The sequence below is a fragment of the Siphateles boraxobius genome, unplaced genomic scaffold (genome assembly GCF_051911475.1).
Source record: "Siphateles boraxobius isolate OS27281-9 unplaced genomic scaffold, OSU_SipBor_1 5, whole genome shotgun sequence".
Lineage (NCBI taxonomy): Eukaryota > Metazoa > Chordata > Actinopteri > Cypriniformes > Leuciscidae > Siphateles > Siphateles boraxobius.
Genome location: NW_027509141.1, coordinates 30,891,459 through 30,918,492, shown reverse-complemented (window position 1 = coordinate 30,918,492; position 27,034 = coordinate 30,891,459). Strand labels below are relative to the sequence as shown.

Sequence of the window (27,034 nt, the reverse complement as noted above, 5' to 3'; positions counted from 1 at the left end):
TTCATCTAGTGAATTAACTTTTATTTAAATTAAATCATTATATAGGACTTTCAAAAGAACTTTATTCTTTACCAAAAAAAAGAGGAACAAAAAAAAAACTACCCTTTTTCTCAATTAGATTTCCATTATTAATCACTATTTATTCTTACATGGTGTGAAATTTCTGGAGCAGAAATGTTTACGTACAGTAGGACAACTGGGGAGAAAATAAAGTCCATTGTAAACGGAAGTCAAGGCACAAACAGAATGCTAGAAAGAGGAATGAGAAGATAGAAAAGAACAAAGATTGTTAGATACCGTTACTTACATACTTTAAATATCAGTTACATTTTAGCAGTTCTTTCTCCATTTGTGAAGCTTTTTTTGTGCTTTTTTTTTTTTTTAAAGTTTTTTGTTGTTTTTGTAGTTTTTTTAAATTTAATTTTAAAAAGGAATGTTACGCTGATGTGAACTGATTACTTGTATTGATATATTTGCTATCTTCTATCATGCAGGAAAACTTTCCATTTTGCTATCAACAAGAACATCATGTAAACATCATAAAAAAGCGCTTTCCTTTTTCAATCATACTCTATATCCAATGCCTGCTGGTTGTTTAAAAAATAAGCATTATGCAATTAAAATTTGAATAAAATTTGCACATCATATTCCCTCGAGTAAAATGAAAGTATCATATAAAACATTTTGTTGCCTCTGCTATTACTCGGGGGAAGAAGAAAAAAATGAACAAAAGGAGAGAAAATAAACAACACAAATGGACAATGGATAATACAACAGTTGGCAATTTGTGTCATAGCCCAAGGAGTTATTAATACAGATATTAATGTCAAACACAATGATGGGACGGTGTCCGGAGGGAGGGAGGACAGAGGCTAATGTTGTTGGCAATCATTGAAATTGTTTCGGGCTCCTCTGAGCTATCAGTCGTCGTGGTTGGCCAGAGCAGATGCCCTGGACGTATTCCACCCCTGCTTCCTCTGGTCATCAAAACGGTTCAAGTAATCTAAAAGAGGAAGAGAAATAAGTTAGAAAGCCAAGCGAAGTTGTACAACTAGACAGGACACTGGTTTTTGTGCATTTCTTCTTACCTCGACTCACCTTCCTGTTTTTGTGCTCTAGAAGAGTCCACAATCCTTCAGGTTGTTTTTGATGATGACGTCGGTGACTGCGTCGAAAACGAACTGCACGTTCTTGGTGTCTGTGGCACAGGTGAAGTGAGGGTAAATCTCCTTGGTTTCTTTCTTCTTGTTCAGGTCCTCAAACTTGGTGCGGATGTACTCGGCGGCCTCGTCGTAGTTGTTGGCACCTTGTCGAGAGGGGAAATACAAAGCACAATGAGAAAACGGCAGGGAAGGATGGAGACGGAAAACAGAAAATAAGTGAAAGACAGGAAGCCAGAAAAATTGGAAAACAACATGAAATCGAAAAAGTTCCCACTTCGATCATTAAAATGACACAAGATCTCTTCCAATTGACGGATGTCAATAAAGCCGCTAGGTCTGTGTTAGATCGATGTACCATGCATTACTCTGCATGGGATATAATGAATTGTTGGCCTTTTGGATATCAACATTGATGGACACCCAAAGTGGACCTCATTTGAATAAACCTCTTGATGAGAACTTGAAGTGAACAGCCTCACAAATGCCTGAATTAAACTGGTTTGGATTGGTCTGTTTTTCACATGGAATATGTGCATGCTTCAAAGACAACATGAATATGGCATAAGAAACACTTTTTAACTTCTGTAAAGCGATTCATTTCAGGGTGGAAACAAATATTCAGCCTGAAATAATGTAGGACAGATTTATGAGCATTTGATTGGGACGTGAAAAGTAGGCAATGATAGTATTGATTGAAGGGACAGTTCCCCAAAAAATGAAAATTATTTCATTAATTATTCACTTTCATGTCGTTCCAAACCCGTAAGACTTTTGTTTATCTTCTGAGCACAAATGAAGATCTTTATGATGAAATCAGAGAGCTTCTGTCCCTCCATAAACAGCTACGCAACTACTTTTATGCAACTAATATGCATTATTAATATTAATGCTACAATAATCTAATATAAATGATAATACATTAATATTAACAATTTAATATGATTAATGTATTTTATTTCTATTGCACAAAAAGACCAGGTACAATTATATTTTATATTTTAATATATTATATTATATGTAGTCTGTATTGATTGAATGTTTTCTTTAATGCATGGGTAAAGCAATGAGCTTGCATTTTATTGAACTGAAGCACTCAAAAGCACTTCTGGAGCACTTGATTTAGAAGATTTATTGGGAAGTTGGCTGTTTTATAGTACCTGCATACTCAGGGAAGCAGATGGTCAAGGGGCTGTGTATGATCTTCTGCTCAAACAGATCTTTCTTGTTGAGGAAGAGAATGATGGAGGTCTCGGTGAACCACTTGTTGTTGCAGATGCTGTCGAAGAGCTTCATGCTCTCGTGCATTCGATTCTGTGGTGGAATTAAGAACCGGTTCATTATTCAGGCCTGTATTGATGAATGAAAGCCTGAAACTACAATACCATTCCAAAGCTTGGGTCAAGAGAGATTAAAATAAATAAATAAATAAACTGGAGTAATGATTTGCAATCAGGAATAGTATTACTGTTTTGATTACATTTGATATAAAAATCTTACCAAACCCAAACTTTTGAATGGCAGTCTATGCCGTATCATAAATGAAGAAGTCTTAAAGGTGTGGTAGAAAAGTAGCGTATTTAATTCTAACAATACAGAGGGAGAAACATGGTCAAGTAGAACTAAATTAAACCTCGACTAACAAAACAAATTGTGCAGAAGTGTACGAGTGCAGCCTCTTTGATTGATTCTTAATAGTTTCATGAATTATAAACTGATCTGGGGTAAAAGCTACAAGGATCTCACCATTTCTTCATCCTCAGCAAGCACCAGGTCGTACGCACTCATGGCCACACAGAAGATAATGGCCGTCACACCTTCGAAACAGTGGATCCACTTCTTTCTCTCTGAACGCTGGCCACCGACATCAAACATCCTATGGAGAGAGAGAGAGGAGACGCATGTAAAGGGCCAGCCGTATATACAGACAAATTTACAAGTAATCAATGACAAAAATGCCCTGAACAACCAACAAAGCAAGACAGAACATACAATCATCCAAATAAGCAGACAGATTATTTAATTTGACGAAAATTTGATAAAGATGTAATGGGAAGATGAACAGCCCGTTTAATATGTTATACTGTCCTAATTTTCATAAACAATCAAAACATACCATAAAGCTCCTCCAACCATGCCTTAACCAATAGCATTAGTTATTGTATTGGCTTAATAGACTTGAAATAAGGTACACATGGTATGGGCTGTTTTTATTATGTTTTATGAAGTTGTTTTCTCCTATTTGTCAAAATAGAAATGACCTGAGGGCAAGTAAATGATGACAATATTCTTCATTCTAGGTCACATCTAGTTTCCAAAAATATGTTCCCAGAGTTTGTTTTTGTTTACAGGAAATTTGTGGGAAATTTTCAATGTTTTGTCAGCAGAATATTGAGGTTTCTGACTCAGTACTCTGACGCCCTTAGAGAGGTTTATTATGTCCTTTCCTCTTCTTTAGGTCCGGACGTTCACATGTGTCACTGACATTTGTTGACATTTGAGTGTGGGCTTTGTTTCTATGGTAATGGAGGGATTGGAAACCGAATTGATGAGACTGGGAGGGAGGATGGAAGAGCTGGGACTTCCTGTCTGTTGCAGGAGTCATTTATTTCTGTCTGTCACACATTCGTCTCTTTAACCGTGTGGACCTGGAAAAGACGTCATTGTCATTTCTAGGAAATTACATAATCATCCTTCCTCTTGTGTGGCATTTTCTTTTTTTTTTACACACGATACGTAATATGACTTACAAGTCATTAAATAAAGTAATAGACCATCTTGGACAGCTGGCTTGTGTTTGATCTTTCTAAAGGTTGGGCTGACATTTCTTCTGTAGATTAAAGCCGACTCATTCAAAGAGAATCATTCCAGCCTTGCTTAATCCCATAAACTACTAAAACCAAATGCCCTCGACAGTTTTAAGAGAAATGAATCCCAAAACCTCAGGCCAGAACACATGGATGGCATGGAATTAATTCCTTGATTCCATTGAGGGTTAAAGAGTGTGTTGCTAGCTAACGGAAATAGTGGAGGCTGTTCCGATATGGCAGATGAGTTGTTTGAAGTGCGAATATGTGTGAACATATGAAGTTAGTGCGGCTAGTAGAGAGCGTGAATAAAAAAATCTGTTAAAATCAGAGCGAAATAGACATCCATGTGCGTAGAGGTTTCTCACTTGAAGTGTAGGTCTTTGAAGGTGAAATGTGTCTCTACGATGCCAGTGGTCTTCACTCTGGTCCTCAGCACGTCCTGCTGGGTTGGGATGTAGTCTGCTTTGGCTATCCTCTCCATGTCATTCAGATAACTGCAAAAAACACACAGGATGGTACATGAAACAATTAGCTTTTTTAAATAATAGCATTTCCTTCTAACTAGACCCTAGAGTGGTGGCCAAAATTATTAGAACGGTAAGATTTCTTTAAATGTTTTAAAAAGTTCTGCTCACCAAGGCTTCATTGATTTGATCCAAAATACAGCAAAAATAGTAATATTGTGAAATACTTTTACAAATTAAAATAATATTTTTATTTGAATATATTTTAAAATGTAATTTATTCATTGCAACATAATAAATGTATATACTGTCACTTTTGATCAATTTAATGCATCCTTGCTGAATAATTGTCTTATTTACCATAATAAATATTTACTGTGTGTGTGTATGTGTATATATATTTTTTATTTATTTATTTATTTATTTTATTTATATGAATATGTATGTATATTTATTTATGTGTATACCCAAGGTGTAACGGCCACATATATATAGTGTTATACTACAGGGCTCTTGAATGCTTGAATCTGATTGGTTGACTAATGTTCTGAGGTATGCACTGATCTATAGGGCATTTCAGAATGTTTGTAAACAATAGGCACCAAGATACTTCCGGGTGGCAGAACGCGAGCGGCTTCTACTGACCAACTGAAGAGATCCAGCTGGCTACTGTAAACAGTTACATAGTTAAAATCATTGTTGTTGATCAAAGTTGAAACGATGGCAAAAACGTGTTGCGTTTGGGGTTGCGCCGCCAGATATACAGCAAAAGGTGTAGGGTTTTATCGATTTCCTTCAGAAAAAAGTAAATCTATCCAGCGGAACCTGTGGGTGAGCAGGTTGAAGCGAGTGGACGTCGTCAAAAGTAGTGCATGTCATCTTCTTTGCGCTTTCTGGCCCAACACATTAACTGTAATTATGAGCCCGAGCCCGATTTAAACCCAAACATTTTTAATACGTGGGTCGTTATAACTGACGTTCTCAACTACTTTATCCCGCCCGCAACATTTATGTTTTGTCCCGCTCCGGCCCGCAAATAGACTTTTTTTCTGTACCTCCAAATACTTTCAAGTTAGCCTACGTGTCGCCATCATACACATAAGCATAAATGCTCCTGATAAATTATGTTATTAAAGCATTAACACACAAACCACTGTTATAACATAAAATCAAGCAGGCTACTGCGTGCATGGTTTGGCCTGACTGAATGCGCGCAAAGTGCGCTCCCTTAATAATTCCTAAAAAGCTGACATCAGTTCATCGCGATCACACATCTCTGTTATTATCAATGAAGCTGACTGCACAATGAATCTTTCATAATATATACACTTTGTTTTGTTATAATTTGAGGATTTGCCAGCAGCTCTGAACAAAAAGTCCGTTTTGAGCAGTGAGGGGAGACTATCTTAAATACTTCTGATTGGCCATTGCGTTCAAGAAATCAACACATATGTCTGTGATTGGCTACATCGCTCAACGCTGCAAACATGTTATAAAAAGAAACTCTGGCCTGTAAATCATTTCTATTTTGTTTTAGTTGTTCTTGTTGCTTTTCTGCAACAGATGAATAAAAATGTATTAGTTTTTATATGTTTTAGTCATAAATATTTCTAGTTTGCTGGAGTCCCGCAAATCGTTTTATTCTTCCGCAATCCGCACACACAGAGTGAGTGCATTACCGCCTGCGCTTGCACTCGGCCATCAAATCTAGTCTCGCGCAGCACTCTTTTGCGTTGGGAGTGCACATTTCTAGATCAAAGAATCTAAGCTCTGATGATCATGTTAACTATGTCTGAATTTCCACCACGTCTGTTTTTGAATCAACTGTTAAAATGTAGATCCCTTCCAAGCAATTTACTAGTGTTGCCATAGGAACGTTTAGGCTTTTGCCACCCGGAAGAACGTCTTTTATTGTTGTGACGTCATGGTGAATTGTCGTATATAGAATGACTGGATAGCTCATGACGTCATAAACAGTGAAGCCACCACGCCGCCATATTGGTATTCCCTAGTGAGCTCACGCGTTCGATTGACACAATAGGAAATTGTATTTGACTGAGAAAACATTGCCTAAATGTGATGATACACAGGGCAACTTTTTGAGCAATGTTGCTGGGCAATCTTGCCGAGCGATTGTTGCTTGGGCACTTTCCCATTGAAAATGGGCAATAAATTTCTATTGGATAATTTTGATTGGTCATAGGCCCTGTGCCTCATCTGGTTGCCCGTTGACGACAACATTGCCCTGCAACATTGCTCAAAAAGTTGCCCTGTGTATCATCACCTTAAGTCTCCCTGTACATTCTTCCCACTCAAACACCCTAAGCATTTAAATGGATATTTGTTTCAAGTCGAAATTTTTCCTGCTTATTAAAAATTGCATTACATTAAGATGTAGCTAACTCTACTGTGCAACAGTAGGCAAATATAATTATTTCAGTCAATTCCTTCAATTTAAACCGAACTTTTATTTTGACGGGTTGCCGGGAAGACCTTTGAGTTTCTGTGTGTGTTATGATATGACGATAGTTTTTCTCAAATGAAGCGGTAAAATGCTCATGAAGTGACTCTCAGATCGGCTCTGGAGAGGAAGTTCATTATGTCCTCATATCATGAGGCAGCAGAGACTGAAACCTGCGCGAGCGTCACGCGTGCTTCTGTGTGTGTGTGTGTGTGTGTGTGTGTGTGTGTGTGTCTGTGTGTGTGTGTGTCTGTGTGTGTGTGTGTCTGTGTGTGTGTGTGTGTGTGTGTGTGTGTGTGTGTGTGTGTGTGTGTGTGTGTGTGTGTGTGTGTGTGTGTGTGTGTGTGTGTGTGTGTGTGTGAGTGTGAGTGTGAGTGTTTGTGTGTGTGTGTGTGTGTGTGGTAAATTAAACCGCGCATCTGCACCATTCATTCCCAGAGACAAGCAGAACATGCAGGGTTAATTGCCAAGTTTTTTGCGGTTTAATATTCACAGACACTAGTATAATACATCGTGGTATAGGCTACATTGGCTAAAGTGCTCCTAGTAAAAAAGTTAGTCTGGAGCCTCGATCGCGCTTAGATAAACACTGAAGCGATTGAAAGCAGCTATTAGTGGGTACCGAGAATATAAGTTACCCGGTACTGCGGAAATGCTGGTATCGTCCCATTTTCAAAATTTCAGTACCGACTTGGTAACTTACCGAAGTAACATTACCGTTTCTTTTGACAACACTAGAAGAATTAAGTTACTCTTGCCTCGGAGAAAACAACACAGGAATAGCGACAATTGTACATATAAATTACTACTTATAGGGCTTGAATTACAAACTGTGGGCATTATTTCTACATCCTTTTGTGAACGTCATTTTACACTTGTATGCAGCACAGCGGGTCATCTTAAAAGTACGGTCGAAACTACCAAAATCTGTATAACGACTGTAGGAGCCCTCTGCTGGTAGGGGATCGTAAGATGGCCGCTCGAACACTTCCGGTGGCTTCACTGCCTGATGGCAGTTTAGAACGTCATGAGCTATCCAGTCATTCTATATAGATCAGTGGAGGTATGCAATTATTTATTTCAGGGAAACGCACGGCTAAAGTAGTTCCTGGGAGGTCTTGACCGCATTAAAGTTCCACATCACTTTGCCAAATGATTTCAGTTATTTCAAAGTTCCCTATAGCCTACAACAGCACAAGAACCAAGACCCACAACGATACTGACCAAGCAAATATAGTAAAAATAGGATAAAAATGACAAATTATTTCCATGTTTTTCCCACAAAACGTTTTATTATGTACAGAGTGCACATACTCTCTTTCTCCCGCTCTCCACTCAAACGCACAAACATACAGTAAGGACACACACTCGCACAGAAAAGTGTTATCAGCTCGACGATTTTATCAGTAATATATTTAGCAACTTAAAAGCTACATGACATTTTTCACTGGTGAGGTAATAACGGTGCTGTTCTTGAAGCAGATAAACGTACAGTTTCGGTATTAGTAGAGACACTGCTGATCAGCACTGTTGAGAGACGAACAGACTCATTCAGGTAATTCACACCTCTCTCTCTCTCTCTCTCTCTCTCTCTAACTGCATTAGTCTGCTATCACTGGCTGAAGCCTCAGTTACTAGCTCTAAAATTCCGTTTTTGAATTAGCAACAGGGGCTTTTGGACTCCGCTTCACATTGTGGACACCTGAAGTTAACTAGTCAACTTTAAAAAATTTGAGAGAAATTTATTTTTTGTGCAGACACCCAAGCACCCAAATTTACTCTGAAAACCTCTGCCATAAAATACTAAATATTCTCTCTAAATTCTCTCTACACAAGTCAAATATTTTTTAGGCATATATAATGCAATGTATTGTACACTTCTGTCTCTCGGGTGCATCAGAATAGGTTTGAACAGGCCTTGTAGATGTTCTTATGCAAAACACTGTTTGGAAATCTGATTAGACGATTGCACACGGAGAGCAGACGAACCGCCTAAGTCTTGGAGGCTGTGAGAGTGACAATGCAGATCTTCATTCAGCTGCCAATCAAAGGCTGATAAAGACTCACAGTAACACAGCTTGGATAAGCTGCGTAGGCAAGAACTCCAGCCAGAAACACTGAATGTTATTGCTCCACCTAATGCCGTACAATCCCTCTACAGCTCAAATGTACGGTTCCATGACGAACCAAGAATTCAAGGTTTTCAATATCACACAAGACCAACACAGCATAAGTTCCTCCAAGTTTACACCAGGTGTTAAGATGCGTTTTGGTCGATCGGATCACAAGTAGATGAGGGAGACAAATACCCATTTACACCTGCTGTTTTAATCCACCTTTAACCACTTCTGTCCTGATTTCTTCGAGGGTTTATGGGCAGGTAAATGTATGCGTTTTTTCAGATCTTTCGATCTAATGGACAAAATATGCTTGCGCTATTTACATATGAAAGCGCATGGAGATTATTGAGTAACATACGGAAAGCAGCAGCTTTTGTTTCTGCTCTGATACCCTCAAGACCAGCAGAATGCTGTGAGTGTGTGTTAAAAATCAGGAATGGTGAGAGAACATTGTGCTTGGTATGTTATTCGTCATTTGCGGCTGTTCAATCCGATCTATTGTGTCATTTGCGGCTGTTCAATCTGATCTATTGTGTCATTTGTGGCTGTTCAATCTGCGGCTGTTCTAACAATCTTGAAGCCTCTATCAATTCGATCAAATGTGTTTTCGTCAACCTCTGGAATGGGTCGAAAATGGACAAGCTCAAAATGTTTTAGAACCTTTTTACACCTGTATTTAGTGTCGTGCACTTGTGATACGATCGACCAAAACGCATTTTAATACCAGGTGTAAACCGGATTGGTGGAGGCTGTTCGATATAGCAGATGTTATACGTTCATCAGTCCTGAGAGCGGTCTCTCAATACTGTGTGGATCCCCGGCAGACACACGCACTCCACTGGAATCCTCAGGCATTAAAACAATCAAGCACAGCCTAAATCAAATTTGAAAGTGCTGATAATCCCTCTTCACAAAGCATGGTTTAGAGCTGCCTTTGTAGTTATTACCTAAATCAACCCCCCGCCCCCAACCCCTACCCCCACCCTCTCCCAAAAAACAAAAACAAAAAAACATTTAGTTTCTCATTTCGCCTTGAGTGAGATTTGTTTTGGAGGAGGGCTCTCTTGAAGACTTATTTATTCTATTATTCACACTTAAGTACATGGTGTGCTGTGATTTATGCAATGAAAGATCTAGCCTGTAGGGTGCAGGACTAAGGGGTGTGCTGACTGTGTGTAGAGAGAGATTAATGACCACATGCTATCATTTAAGGTTCGGGGAATTAAAGTCATGTCTCTGATAAACGCAGCTAGAGTTTATCAAAACCAAGAGTACAGTCTGACACTGTAGCTGTGGATCTCTAATGAGAACAATACACAAACGCTAGGCACTTAATACAGTGGCTGTTCAAAATAATACACCAGTATAAAACATCTGATGGGATTCAGTGCATGCTATTTACTGATGTAGGCACTATTAGTACTGTTATTCTGAATCTGAACACAGTAAGTATGTATGGCAAAATCTGTGCAAAATCTGTGATGGACAGGATGTTTATCTTGTTTTTTTACTGGAACAGGAGCTGTGCTGGACGTCTGGCTCTGATTCAGAGGTTGGGAAGATTTCAGTGAAGAAAAATGTTCCAATTCCAGTTCCAGTGAAAACTAATCTTAAAGCTACAGCATACATTGGTTTCCTAGAGAACTGTGTGCTTCTAACTTAGTTCTGGGAGGGCAGGTTTCTAAAAAAGATTGTTCGTACATGAACTCCACTAGTCTTCACAAAGCGCCAACTTATACTCAATTAGACACTTTTGGGATAAATTTGAATTCCGATTCTAAGCCATCGCCCAGTGTCATCCAATTGTCTCATGTCACTCTGCAATCTCTTTCTTCTCACATTATAAAATGATTTAAACTCAAAATCTATATTTCATTACCATTTATTTATTTGGCAAGTAGATGTAAATCTACTTGTTAGTATGCAAGTTAGTATGCATTGGGGTCCTAAATATCCTGTCAGGATTCATTTAGCAAAAATTACAGATTTTCTAAACATTATGCCAATTTAAACCCAAACTCTAAATGTTTGTGTATATTTAATACCTCATTATCAATGTTGAAAACAGTTTGTGGCAACTGATAAAAAAATTTCAGTATTCTTTCATGAATATACCATTACATTTTTCAGAATGAGTTTGTAACAATGTAAGTCTTTACTGTCACTTTTAATCAATGTAATGCATCCTTGCTAAAAAAAAAAAATATGTTCCAAACCTTTGAATACTAGGGTGTATGTGGAGGGTTTCTATTTTTATTTATTGCTTTTTATATAAGATAATTATAATTTCTATAGACTGCATCTCACTAAAAGAAGGTTTTCTTTTTGACAGACATTTTAGCCTCTGTTCTGAGGGTGGGGAAGGAGTGGCTGCCTCTGTAAAACCACACTTCTCTCCACCCACACACACACAGGGCCGTAAAACCTCTCACATAAACATCTGCTGAACCTAGCTAACACAACTAAATATTATGAAAACTAAGATTAGAACTCCTATCCTTCCGCAATCTCTTTTCCCACCAACAAATTACATCATGATTAATTTCCCAATTCAAGGCCAAATCGACTGTGATCCCCCAGTGAGGGAACGCTCCGCCTACCCCTGATTGATTCTGAGTGCATCAAGCATGGGAAAATTCTTGGAAATCCTGTCCCAGGCCAACCCTCCATTTAATAGCAATTGGTTTCTCAACGGACCGTTAACTGTTAATGCCAGAGCTTCTGCTCGCTTTGATGTATCGATCTGATCCTACCCGCTCTCATCACACAATTTCATCTTTCTATCCATTTTGAATTTAAAGGGACTCTTGGGTAGGTGTCAGTTTTAGTTTAGCTGTTCATTAAAAAAAACAAAAAACACTTATATTGATTTTGACCAATAGCAGAGTGATTTTGGTGTCTATATAAAAATGTGAATATTTGAATGTTTATATTCCAAGAAAAATACCCACAATGTTATAGTGCACCACCCTGTTCATCTGTCAATGCATATTTATCATCTGACAGGCTGAGCTATATTGTGTGATATGATATTTGTTTGCCATGAATATTGACGAATGGTCAAAGGTAATATCTTTTCTGACCAATAATGGAGAGAGAACTCACTATGCAGCGGAGTCGTTGAGCTGGTACTCTCTGGCGCGGGTGAAGCAGCTCTGTACCCCTCCATCAGCCCACAGTCTGGTGATGACATTTGCCAGGTCGTCAGGCAGAATGCCCTGTTCCTCTGCCGCCCCGGACAGGGCAAACAACTGACGGGCATCATCCTAGAAAAACAAACAAATAAAAATTTGCCTCAAAAATAATGCCCATTAGCACACCAATATACATAAACTAGCACACATATAAATATATATACTAAGGCTTGCACAGACTAGTCGAGTAGTCGAGAGATCGACTACTTCAACCACTAGTCGGTGCTGTCGGAAACAATCGACTACTTGAGCGCCCTTTAACCTCTATGTCATTAACCATAAATGAATTCAGAATGGCGAACGTGACTAACAGACACCACACATCAGATGTGTGAAAGAATTTCATCAAGGATGACAAAAATATCGTAATTTGCCAACTCTGTAAGGGGCCGTTCACGTATTGCGCCTAAAAACGCTCTCCTTCTTTCCACAAGCGCTTGCGCTCCCATGGCGTCTGTCGTTGCTATGCAACCATGAACTGCGATCTCCATGATGACGAGGAAGTATCAGCAAACGATTAATGAATTCTAGCCCTTTACTTCAAGATATATTTATGGAGATGAGAAATAAAAACCCGCCCTGTACTGCTATGATCAGCTGTTCGGCCGAGCATTCGATGTTGTTACGGAAATGCAAGCTTATCGGTTGGTTTTTGTCTCATGACCAGCAGCGCGGTTGCGGCATTCTGAAAGTTGAGATGTTTTTATCTCGCCGAGGCATAGGCGCGCCTGGAAAAACCACCGCGCCACACCACATGCGCGTCGTAACCATGTCGCTTCCATTATGAGCCTCATTTGAAATAACAGACTTGAGCGCGCAGAAAGCGATATGTGAGCAGCCTCTAAAAGAGAACACGCAGCACAGAGAGTGCTGACACTTCAGACGCGCATTTAAAACACAGACAGCGAAATGGTATGAATACATAACACTAAAGTATATTGCCATATCATTATAAAGTAATTAATTTGTTGACTAGATGCTGCATCAGCAGAGAAATAACAGAAGTATGTTTGCCGTCGAGGCTGAGAGGACTCTAACATTAGTTCCTCAGTCAAGTGGTCTAAACAATGTGACAAAAACACACGCAGACCTGACCCAAATGTTTTATGTTGCAATTGTTACTATCTATTTGCATTATTTTATATCCAGCTGGTCACTTTTATGCATTCATTAGGCGACGAAGTTGCATATTTAAAACTAGTGACGTGATTGCTTTCTCAACATTGATATGTTCATGTAAGTTAGCCGAAAGAGACATAAACAAATCAGAAACGCGTTCGATTTAAGTTCTTTTTTTATCACTACAATACATCTTGTTATTTTGATTAGATAATCATCAAGTGTTCTAAAATAGAAGCAAATAAAGTGAGAGACCACATAGGCTATATTACTTATACGTAATATAGGTCTTTATTAAATTTTAATGGCCATCTTTAAGAATGACTCTTTTGAATTATATGAAATGGTAACACTTTACAATAAGATTAAATTTTTAGCATTAACTAAGGTTAATAAAAGTTGTAGAAGTATTATTCATTTTTAGTTTGTTAATTTCAACATTTACTAATGCATTTGAAATGGAGTTTTAATTCTTAAATTTACGTATGTTTCTAGGTTATAGCTAACGAAACTTGTAATATTTTAATGTTTAAATTATTTTCTATATAGAGTTCGTTCTGTAGAACTTCTTATTTTAATATATTCATATTTATATATTTATTTAATTTAGCACATTTCAGTTCGGCACTGTTTTACTTGTGAGTGTTATTTTTGTTTTTAATCCAGTATCCATTTTAAAAATATCGGTTGAATTATCGGTTATCGGCATTTATGGTCAAACCTAAATATCGGTATAATCCACTATCGGTCGACCTCTACACACACACACACACACACACACACACACACACACACACACACACATATATATATATATTAGGGCTGTCAAAATAACGCATTAATTTCGATTAATTAATCTGAGGAGATATAACGCGTTAAAAAAAATAACGCAGATTAATCCATTCCGTTTTGACCTTTGCGGAGCCGTTCTAGCGTTCGTGTAAAAAGAAGGAGGGAGACAAGAACGCGCTGCTTGGATCATTGTTTGGAACATTTACTTATAACAAACGGAGTTCGTCAAACTCTAAAGTACCACATCAATGCAAAGCATCCAGGAGTGTGTGCGTGAGTCGGCGAGTGTGTCTGAGAGAAAGCGCGCTTGTGTGTGTGTAACTTTTCACGCGCTCTCACGTCACACAACCATTTTCTCACGCACAGAAAAATCGCGCACCAAAGAGAGGACACGGAAACAGACAAGACAGAGCACGTTACTTATGATATTAAAAAAATCTCAGCTCTCAGATTCTGTTAATTTTATTACGAAATCAAGCAATACCGTTTTGGCGCTTGTAAATGTGAAATGACGGATCCCTATAGCGGCACGTGAACCGATCATCTCTAGCTAATAGTAAATAAACACGAATGACCAATGTTGAAAGATACAGTAGGGCAGCCTAAAACTTACCGAAATGTATATTCCTCGATCAATCAGTGTTTTTCAACCGCGAAAAGAGGTCAATAAAACAGCTGGAGAACAATTATGTCACATAACATTTAGCCCTACGTTACCTCAGGAAAGCCATTTCATGACCATATAGCATGTTATAGTTGGCTATAAAAAAAGAGCTATAGAGAGTAGCCTATTTTTCAAAATGTATGTAGCCTACTACTATATTACGTATGGATTATATTTTTACTTATATCAAAGTTGTTATTTGTAATAAACACGCATTATATTTAATTTGAGCTATTTTTAACCTTAAATACTACCAGCTGATATGGCTCTCTGTATTTTTACAGCATTGGGTGAGATTTTTTTTTCTTGAGAAAAATGAATGCCTATCTTGTGTACCTAATATTTATCCAAATGAGTCAATATTGCATCAAATCACAATAATTAAATTAAATTGAAATCGTGAAATTTGTGTCAAGCAATAATAATTAAAACGTCGCTTACCAGAAATTGTACCATGCAAACATTGTAAGATTGTGTATGCGATTAATTTAGATTAATTAATTACAGAGTATGTAATTAATTAGATTAAAAATTTTAATCGATTGACAGCCCTAATATATATATATATATATATACACACACATGCATACATATACATATATATACATATATATATATATATATATATATATATATACACACATATATATATATATATATATATATATATATATATATATATATTTTTTTTTTTTTAATGGCATCTTTTAACAAAGCAGTACAAATGCAGTCCAGTATCACTGATACTAGTAGTGATAATGATGTCTCGATTACATGGATTTTTTTTCTCAATTTTAGCAATTAATTATAGCCATTCAACATTACAGTATAATTGAAAGCTATCAATTTTAACATTTAGTAGGCTTTATAAAATATATAACAAACTATTTTTAATTTAAGTGAACTGAAGTTAACAATCTTAACATTAACTCATTGAAACAAATGCTGTGCCTTTAATATATAAGGGCTCATCGCTAGTGTTTTTTTCTACTGGTCCAGTCAGGCCAGTTCAGATTTTTACCTGCACTGCAAAAATGCACAAAAAAGTTTATGTTTTCTTTTTTTTATCCATGTAACCTTGTAAACACTGCTTTACGATTATCAGGTAGGTTTAAAAGGTAAAGATTACATTTTTTTCATTGATTTAAATTAATGACAGCAGCAGGTTTATTAGGCTGTTGTCACTTTAAGACCTGATGCACATGACGTGGATCCGACAGTTTCTATATTCTCACAACTCTTTGTTCATATAACACTTTTTAACACATTTAAGACTGTTTTTTTTTTTAAATATCGGATATTTGCATTTCCTAGACAACCACTATCATGAGGACAGACCAGTTGCCTTGTGGCATTCTGGAAGGAGAGGTGTTTTTTCTGTGTGTGCAATTGTGTATACAGTGCCTAGCATAAGTGAACACACACCCATGCTAAAGTTGACTAAAAAGAGGAATAGAGGGAAAAAAATCATCTTTTGGAAATTGATCTTAATGCCTTAATTTAAAAAATGAGGAAAAATCCAACCTTTAAGGACACCAATTTTCTTTGTGAATGATTAATGTATCATACATAAATAAATGTTCTTCCTTAAAATACAGGTTGCATAAGTCAGGACACCCCTATGGTAAATTCCTATAGAGGCAGGCATATTTTTATTTTTAAAGGGCAGTTATTTCATGGATCTAGAAAACTATGCATCCTGATAAAGTTCCCTTGGCCTTTGGAATTAAAAAAGCCCCACATCATCACATTCCCTTCACCATACCTAGAGATTGGCATGGGGCACTTTCCATAAGATCATCTCTCAATGCAAATCATACCAGCTATTAGCCTAACTGAAATAACAACATTCCAATCTCTCAAAGTTTACCATAGGGGTGTCCTGACTTAAGCAACCTGTATTTTAAGGAAGAACATTTATTCATTTACGATACATTATTCATTCACAAAGAAAATTGGTGTCCTTAAAGGATGGATTTTTCCTAATTTTTTAAATTAAGGCATTAAGGCGTAATTTCCAAAAGATTATTTTTTTATTCCTCGTTTTAGTCAACTTTAGCATGGGTGTGTTCACCTATGCTATCCACTGTATGTGCTTTGGGGTGGTTACTTGATGATTTAAAGATTTATTTGCCAGCCAGGTCAAAAGTGCAGTATACAAATGTGAGCTATGCATCCCCTGAGAGAAGGAGCCTATGAACAAAGTTTCCTGACTAGCTCTTACCTCTTGATTCTACTATAATGTCTGAGTCTCGATCCATTTGAAGAGTGTCTTTGCAGCATGCCTGCCTGCCTGTCAGTCAGTCTGTCTGTCTGTCTGTCTGTCTGTCTGTCTCCCACTCGTTTTCCTCTGCGGTTCTCTCAGAACAACAAAAATAACCGTCTACCTACATATCTGTCTCTCTCCTCCCAGAGTGCATGTTGAAGGAATGGAGTCTCATGCCAAAACCCCTCCCATCATCAAGATGAACTAGGTCACAAGAAGTCAGCCCTGGGGCGGAACATGGGAGCCATGAGCAGAAGTGATGGGCTGAGAGACGTGACACACGACCGACCCTGCACTTCTAGGGAACGTGATGAATTCTTAAACTGTGTGCTACTGTAGATTACAGACATTGTAAAGGTGAAAAAGCACAGTGTTTCACAATTCAGAAGTTAAATAGCTTGTAAATTCAAGGACTGTTTGAATATCTATTTCACAACAGGAATACTATAAGTTATTTTACTAGGTGGTGGGGGAAAAAGCCAATAGATATGAATAGAGAGAGGACAGAATGGTTACAGGCCTTTTAAAAGATTTACAGCCTCAAGAGAAGAGAAGAGCAAAAGAGAGAGAGAGAAAATGAGGAGTTACAGTGATCAGCCCCATGGGATGCTGTTTTCCACGTGTCTAAAGCACACTGCTCAAACTGTGACATATGGTTAACACATGCACTCACTCATATGGTTTAAAAGGTACTCTGGCCGACATTTCACTTCCTGTTTTCCGCACAGCTCTGCATTCTCAGTGTTTCTAAAGTTAAGTAGTAACAGGGTCAAATCAAACATAGGGATGGATCAAGATGGTAATTTGTAAGGTCCACTAGTGTATTTAGATTATTACATTTTTTGTTTTTTTTTTTAAATACATTGGATCTCTACTACCTGTCAGAAATCACTCAAATCTATAAACAGCAGGGCTGAACGATTCAGGGAAAAAAATATAATTGCATTTTTTTCTGATAAAAACAGATTTAAATTGCAACAAATAATATTTTTATATTACTGTAGAACTGTGAAATTATAATACTTATATTAATATATTCATATATATATATATATATATATATATATTCATAACCGTAAATCATCAAGCTTTTATGTTGGCAGAGAACCGCAGGAAGCAAACAGTCAGTTTATAAGTGCTTCTTATTAAAAGTTCGGGGAAGATGGTTGGCATATGTTGCTTTCCCAAATGCTCATTATGAGCGACCCAAACTCCGAGCGGATCCAAGATGAGTTCATGTGGAGCAGCATTTACTGTTAACTGAACTGCTTTGAGACACGGAAAACACTGGGACAAAAAAAATATGTCAAAAGAGATCTGTGCATTAAATCTTGCAGTTATTCATGGAGACTAATAGGCTACAATGCTATTGTTTTAATGTATCATTTACTTATGATTAATCGTGCAGCACTACTGGTAATGATTATATCACAATCGCGATGTCAAGCCTATGTGATTATATGACGCCAAATGCTGCGATTTTATGAAATAAATAAATGCATGTGTGGATATGACAACCCGTTCTATCTGAGAGCTGTTTGGCCATTTTCTACACCGCTAATACAAAGACCAGTCAGTTTTAGTTTAGGCAGTGGCACATGTGGCGCGTATGGTCACGTCGTGACTTTCTCTGGTGTGCAGTGCGGAGAACGATCAGACGGACACTGAACTGGTGGCCAGAAACAAAACCTACCTCTGTTATATGGCGATATTTTGGCTATACACTGAGGAGAAATAAACATTTCAGCGTTATCACCAATCTGTGTGTGCATTTTCCTTGGGAACCAAGCAAGTTGACTCATGAAACCATTTGTTTATTATATTGCAATCGCATTACTGACCTCAATAATCGCAATATGACATTTTCCCCAAATCGTGCAGCCCTAATTACTAGCATTAATTATTAACTCCTTTAAAAAACATTTTTTTTTGTTGACATGGTTAAAAAGAGATTTTGCTATGGTACAAAAATTGTTAGAGAACTGTTAGTTTGTCCATTAGATCGAAACATCTGAATCTATAAAGAATGCAAATATAATAGGCCTACTTAAAAGCGAACCAAAGAAAGAAACGTTTATAATCCGTTTATAATTAAATGGGTGAGACGTGAGTGAAGATTTGGGAAGAGATTCCATGTCCAGTGGAATAACTAATGGAATATTGTTAAATTCGCTGATAATCTGTTGACCAGATCGAAAAAAAGAATACAAAGCCGACAAAGCTTAAATTTATGGGCTCATGCACAACTCTCATTCGTCATGGACATTTACTTGCTAACCTATTATTTCTTATCTAAACAAAGCTTTCTGCTTCACTCTGGTCATAATATTCATGTAAAACAGTATCACATAAAACAAATGTGTTTTGGCGGACGACCACCGGTGCTACCCAGCCACCGCACTGGTGCGGTTGTCAAGTTTACCAGCACAGACCTATCTCGAAGTAAATTTTTCTAGCCGACTAATGAGTTGGCAATATACGATAAATATCTCTGTACTTTCTATGTTTTTCTATTTGGATTAAGAAAATTTATATTTATCAAAAAATATATATATATATTTCACATCCTGCCCAATGATATCCTACAAACAATGGTGATATTGAAGGATATGGAAACAAATATAGTAAATGTAATGTAGGCTATGCAATATATTATGTGCAAAAAGATGGTTTGTACCATAACATTGTAACATTACAATCTAAAAACAAAAATAATGCTTTTGTTTTTAAATTGACTAAAGGCTAAACTAAAAATTAAAATAAATAAAAAAAGCACAAACTAATTATATTAGCCTGCATTTGATTACCCCATTATTTACATTTATTCATTTAGCTGACGCTTTTATCAAAAGCGACTTACAATTGCATGTATGTCAGAGGTCGCACGCCTCTGGAGCAATTAGGGGTTAAGTGTCTTGCTCAGGGACACATTGGTGTCTCACAATGGATTCGAAACCGGGTCTCTCACACCAAATGCATGTGTCTTATCCACTGCGCCATCACCACCCTATTTACATTTATTCATTTTTAGCTTACGCTTTTATACAATTGCTATATTTTAGAGGTCGCACGCCTCTGGCGCGATTAGGGGTTAAGTGTCTTGCTCAGGGACACATTGGTGTCTCACAGTGGATTCAAACCCAGGTCTCTCACACCAAAGGCATGTGTCTTATCCACTGCGCCATCACCACCCCATATATAATGGTCACTTTCATAAAAATTCATTCATGGAACCTTGAATTTTACCGGAGATTCACTTTCAGAAGGCTAATCCTCTCCTGTCAGTGAAATGGGCATATTTGTTTGACTTTCTAACATTTACAGATTGAGAATATGCCTGTTAAATGTAATTTAAGCACTGAGGAAAGCACCACATCTCAAGTATTTATCTGTCAGTCAGCAACAGTATCTGTCAGAGCATCTGACAGGGCAAGCTGCTTTACACTTGTTAACTCTATTTTGAAGCGCTTAAAATAAGCTTGTTCCATGTTTAGGACAAATAGTACTATGTACTTTCACTACAGGAGCTCAGACTGCGTCCTCCGCTATTTTTCAGATTTGCTCGTATTAAACTTATGTATCAATATAAACGGTATTGACTCGTTCCATATCGTTTCTAAAAAATATATCGATATATCGTACAAACTTGATATACCGCCCCGCCCTAGTAAGTTGTATTGTATCGTTTTTTACCATACCTTCTGATGTTCATTCATCTTTAGTTCATGCTTAACTAGTAGTAAAGCAGAACAGATGATTGGTTCAACTGCGCTCCATGCAATGTTTCACGCCACATTAAAGAGCACCAAAAACAGAAGGCGATATCTCGAGAGACGTCTAGGGTCTCACTCCAGTCTATGGGAAATTCGACCCTCGACCACCCCTGATAAATCGCACAGAAATGCATCTGATCACTGTCTGGTGGACAAGACTCTTGAACTAGCTAACTAGTCCTTAACAGACTAATCAACTAGTCGTTCAGACAACCCACTGACTTATCGACTTTAAAATAAATAGTTTAGCACATCTTATCAAACACACCATAAACAAGAAAGAAAGAGTCACACTTGAGGAATGTCTCCAACAGATCTCCCTCTCTTACTAATTAAATGTGATGGAGAGATGATGTTAGCTTCTCTCACAGCACTTTACAGCTCTAATCCCAGAGCGAAGACACAATCCATCTCTCTCTTCACCCGTCTAATTAAACTACACACTGCTGCTACAAAAAAAAAGAATCTGTATTGTTTTAAAGAAGCCATATTCTTCACTTCATTTTCTACATCATGAGTGCTGTTTTTTTAAGATGCTGTGACGAGTTAAAAAAAGTTAGACTTTTAAAAACACGTCTCGAGACTCCTGCATCCTACTTCCTTACATTCAGACAGTGTTAACCCCTGTAGATTCAGTGAATGACCATACATCTAGACTATCATTGATTCTAAAATATAGTGAGGATAAATCTGAGCTAATAAAGATCAGTGTTTCTCCAAAGCCTCAGGTGAATAAGATGCTGAACATACTGCTGCCTTCAGGCTGTTCTCTAGACATCCTAGATAGCAAGCTAACACTCTTATTTGCTCCTTCTCTTTTTTCCCTTACATTTAGCAAATTCTGATGGATATCGCACAACAAGGTGGACAAGAGAAAGCTGGAATCACTATTTGTAATCTGACTGCCTAGCTTTATGCAATTTTTGCTGGGGTCAAAGTGCGCAAGTTTCATCATTCTAAAAGAAAAAAGTTGCATTTGAAAATTCTCAGGCTTGTACAATATACAATAAATATACCCTCAACTGTTGTCAAGGCAACACTCCACGTCTGTTTTGTCAAAACGCCCCACAGAACAGAGGGGCGGGGTGAGCAAAACTCATTATCATTTAAAGACACATGCACTTAAATGGCATGCTGAAAACAGCTGTTTTTGACCAGGTAAAATTAGTGTTTTCTTACAATACTAATGAGAATTTTTAATTAAAGTATATTACAAACTTTTCATTTAGACCCTAAAGAATCATATTAACTTGTATAAAAATGGCATTATATGACCCCTTTAAAAGTGGCAGTTTAGACATTTAGAATGTAACAAAACGATCATCTGAGGATGGTGGGCCTCTTTACAGTGTAACAAACAGGATCAGATCTATCTCAGGGTACATGTGTGATTTATTTGCTGAGGTAATGCTGTGTGTACTCACCGCTCTGCCACTGTCGTCATATTCAATCTTGAGGTTGCTCATGGCTTTAATGATGGCCATGATGGACTGGATGGTGTTACTGTAGACCACCGCTCGATACTGCTTGCACTCGTCCTCCGAGTAGCCATCCTCATGGATAATCCTGCAAAACGGACACTTAAGACGATCAGTGTTGTACAGGATATTTAGCCATCATTGTTTTGATGTAACATTATACATACACACACACCTACATATATTAGTGATGCACCGATGTGAAAATTGTGGCCGATACCGATAACCGATATTAATATTACTGTTTATGGCCGATACCGATATTTACCGATTTCGATATCTCTGTATAGAAAACACATTTTTATGACAATCAAATAAAGAGCTATTTTCCAAAACACTTTTTTTTTGTAATTTGTATGTGATTTATTTTCAGAAATGACTGATATTGGGCACCTTTACCTGTGTGCAAAATATGTCATCAGATTTTCAGCAGAAAAAATAAATATAAATACATTTTTATAAAGGATACAAGTGTGTCCTGAATTCACACTATGAATAAGCCAATCCTGAGTATTCTCAATAAACATCTAACTCACTTGAGACCAAGTCACTGTATTCTGTGAACCTTGTACAACAGTTCAAAACTTTAAAGTACAGTGCTGTCCTACAAAGGCAAAAGACCTTAACTTCTATTTTATAGCACAATGTAATGATAACACTTAAAATGTAATCATTATTAAACCTATTAGACTCACTATGATAAAATGGAATGGAATGTCCTGTATGAACAAATTGACGGAGTATGTTTTTGTTTCCACTGTACGATCGCGCCCGCGCCTCTCTCTCTCTCGCGCGCGCCACCCACGCACGCACGCACGCGCACACACACACAAATCCCAGCATTGCAATCTTGACGTCGCAGACAGTTCAGAATAGTCACAGAGCTTCAGAGCTAAGGCAGGGCTACAGATTAGGTGTCCCTAAAGAACTGTATTTAACAGTTAGTAGTTCCGCATTGTAATGGATTTGCTTTTCTCGTTGGTTGTTTGACATGGATTTTAACCAGGGTTCAACAAAAGGTAGGTTTTAAATGACTACATTCCTGCTGTATAATGGGTGTGTCGTTGCGGCTCCAACTGACCAACTCGCGTAGTTTTCATACTTTCATTGACAGGCGAGAGCTACCATTTTATTTCAGTTGTCGCCTACATGTAGCCTTACGGGCTGTGAATTAAGATATCCTACAAGCCTGCTCTAATGCAGCGCTTGTTACTAGATAAGTTGTTGATTATCGCTCCAAACGTGTTTGTGTCTAGTTAGTGAAGTAGCATTGCTAGCTAAAGGCTACCGCTAGTTGTTACTGGATTTTAAAGATTATCTTTTTTATGCACCCGTGTCGTGTGTGATTCTTACCTTGATCATTTTCACCATCATTTTCCCCCGAGAGTATGCCATTATTCAGTAATCTAACAAAAGCAATCACTGTGAAACATGTAACTTACATGTGTGTCTGAGGTGATTTAATTGCTACATCATAACCCCGTAACTCCGGCGCGACAATACTTTGATGGTCGGTCAGAACAAGGCAGAGTGTCATAACTTACGCCTCCAGCACCTGCTTCAGCACATTATGTGTGTAATGTATGCGCTCGTGCAAAAACAAACATCCCTGACGGGCCCACATAAGCCAGCCTACACACACGTCAAATACACAGGAACGATTATCGTCCTGTTCACATCGGCCCTATTTTGAAATCGGAACGATACCGATGTGTAAAATATTGACCATATCGGCCGATATTATATCGGCGGCCGATATATCGTGCATCACTAACATATATATATATATATATATATATATAGAAAAACACATTCAATTGATAAAAAGTGACAGTAAAAATTTGTTACAAAAAACTATTCAAAATAAATGCTGTTCTTTGGAACTTTCCATTTATACAATAATTCTGGAAAAAATGCATCATGGTTAACACAAAGATATTAAGCTTTTTCAATGTTTTCACCATTAATAATAATAATAATAATAAACCAAATCAGCATATTAGAATGATTTCTGAAGGATCGTGTGACACTGAAGACAAATGTAGTGTAATGATGCTGAAAATTCAGCTTTGCATCACAGACATAAATGATATATATATATATATATATATATATATATATATATATATATATATATATATATATATATATATATATATATATATATATATACATATATATATACACACACACATATATATATATATATATATATATTAAGGGTGTCACGGTTTCGATTTTAAATCGAAATCGATCGAAATTAATTCACAATCTCAAAAATCGAAATAAAAAATGGAATCGTCGATACTGCCACGCCCCCATGTCGCGCACGTGATGGAAAGTTCGGATCGTTTTACTGACTCTATTGTTCAGTCTCGTTCATCAAAATTAACTAATCTTTTTTCTAGTCATTTCAGGGGCTTTAAATGTTATACTTTTAACAGGCAAATTCCCCGAACACATCCACCTACGCAATTTTGATCATATTCTGAATTAAGAAATCATTATAATGCAGTCAAAAATAATTTACAGGGAACATCAATAATTACTTGACCGTCCGAGTCTTTTGTTCATTTGTCGCGTAACGGCAATGAACGGATAGTTCATGAACGACTCATCACGGCGCGGGGAAAAATACACACGTGTTGAAAGGCTGTGATTCCTCTGACTTAGATTCTATGCCCGAGCCCGAACTTGGCCCGACCCGGGCCGATATTTCCCGTCACTATCCTCGGGCCGGGCTCTTGATCTATAGACGTGCACTCCCAACGCAATAGAATGCAGCGCGGGACTAGATTTGATGGCCGAGTGCGAGCGCGGGCTGTAATGCACTCACTCTGTGTGTGCGGGAGAATAAAAAGATTCGCGGGACTCCCGCAAACTAGAAATATCTATGAATAAAACATATAAAAACTAACAAATTTGTATTTATCTGTTGCAGAAAAGCAACAAGAACAACTAAAACAAAATAGAAACGATTTACAGGCCAGAGTTTCTATTTATAACATGTTTGCAGCGTTGAGCGATTTAGCCAATCACAGACATATGTGTTGATTTCTTGAACGCAATGACCAATCAGAAGCATTTAAAATAGACTCTCCTCACCGCTCAAAACAGACTTTTTGTTCAGTGCTGAATTCTGTAAGCTGGCAAATCCTCTAATTATAACAAACAAAGTGTAGGCTATATATTATGAAAGATTCATTGTGCAGTCAGCTTCATTGATAATAACAGAGATGTGTGAGATTGCGATTAAATGATGTCAGCTTTTTAGGAGCAACAGAAACCTGTGCTTAAAAAAAAAAGAAAAGTAAAAATCGAGAATCGAATCGAACCGTGACCTTAGAATCGAAAATGTAATCGAATCGAGGATTTGGAGAATCGTGACACCCCTAAATATTATTACAATTCGAAAAAACGAAATTTTAATATATATATATATATATATATATATATATATATATATATATAAAATTTCGTTTTTTCGAATTGTAATAATATTTCAGTTACACAAATATTCACAATATTAAAAAAAATCTTACCAATCCAAACTTTTAACAGAAGTGCATGTGTGTAAATGTTATTATTAGGTATGTAACGATTCACTCGCAACCGGTTGACAATCGATAAAAATGTGTGACAATTCAAGTCGGTTGAAATGTTAAACGAATCGCGATACACGTTTTAAACAGCAGGGGCGTTTACTGTAGCCTACTGTGAAGTTGTGACGCTTTAGAGGCACAATAGCAGCAAGCACACACGAAGCTAGCGAGTGTTTTCACCTCATTAATGGAACTTGAGCTTGTGTGAGCCAAGCTCAACTTCCATAGGAATGAACTGAAAACGCTCGGTTTGCTCCGCTCGCGCCGTGTGTGCACGCGCCGTCAAACACATTGCGACGGCAAGCGTAGATGTTGACTCATTCAAATCGGAGGTGTGGCAGTATTTTGACTTTCCGTAGACTAATAATAATCACCACCGTGAGAAACACCAGTCACCTCCGTTTTCATGTAAAAGGCATTAATACGACAAGTGCGAGAGCCACGGAGATCACAAGGTGCATCAGTGTTTCCGTGGCAACCAGGTGTTGTATTTATTTTACTATCTCTTTCTCTAAATGTGTATATGGATATATATTTTTATACATATATAATTTATTGATTGTTATGGCATATTTTTCTAAATGTGTGGGTTTTTTTTTTACTCTTGCTAGTGTAAGGTTAATGATACAAATTATAACAAAATTAAAACCCTTCTAAATGTGGTAGGCTACTAATTTTACTAGGGCTGCAACAACTAATCGATAAAATCGATTATAATCCATTATGAAAATCGTTGTCAACGAATGTCATTATCGATTAGTTGGTCTACTTACGTCACGGGGAGCGTTTACTGGTACGCACACACACGCAAGGTCTCTCTCCCTCAGGCGCTCTGCCGAGCGCGCGCGCTACACGGTTTGGAGCAGTCTCTTCTGTCTCGCATGCGCGCTCTTGCTTGCGCGCTCTAGATTTCGGGAGTTTGAACTAATTCGCGGGCATCAGGGAGCCGCAATCAATATGCGGGAGACTCCCGGCACTTCCGGGATCTTGGGATGTCTGTATTTTGTCTCGAGCATCAGGTTGCGCAATCAGTTCGCTCGCAACGTAAGTGATGGATTAAAATAGCGCTACCGCAGAAATAGGTTAAATTAAAACGGTCTTAACAAAGCGAAGCACTAAATATAAAGGCAG

At 37.5% G+C, this 27,034-nt stretch overlaps 1 protein-coding gene across 2 annotated transcripts in view; it reads right to left on the bottom strand.

Moving 5' to 3' along the window:
• The window catches only part of gnai2a (guanine nucleotide binding protein (G protein), alpha inhibiting activity polypeptide 2a), a 97,926-nt gene continuing 70,892 nt past the window's right edge, over positions 1-27,034 (bottom strand). The window contains exons 3-9 of one of the 2 annotated variants that reach the window (XM_077203817.1): positions 22,248-22,389; positions 12,121-12,281; positions 4,336-4,464; positions 2,907-3,036; positions 2,321-2,474; positions 1,089-1,306; positions 1-1,003 (exon numbers count right to left, since the gene is read on the bottom strand). In XM_077203817.1, coding sequence (XP_077059932.1) covers positions 1,116-1,306; positions 2,321-2,474; positions 2,907-3,036; positions 4,336-4,464; positions 12,121-12,281; positions 22,248-22,389 — 907 coding nt within the window. In that variant the 3' untranslated portion in view covers positions 1-1,003; positions 1,089-1,115. The remainder of the gene's footprint in view (positions 1,004-1,088; positions 1,307-2,320; positions 2,475-2,906; positions 3,037-4,335; positions 4,465-12,120; positions 12,282-22,247; positions 22,390-27,034) is intronic. The other variant, XM_077203819.1, reaches the window with a different exon arrangement.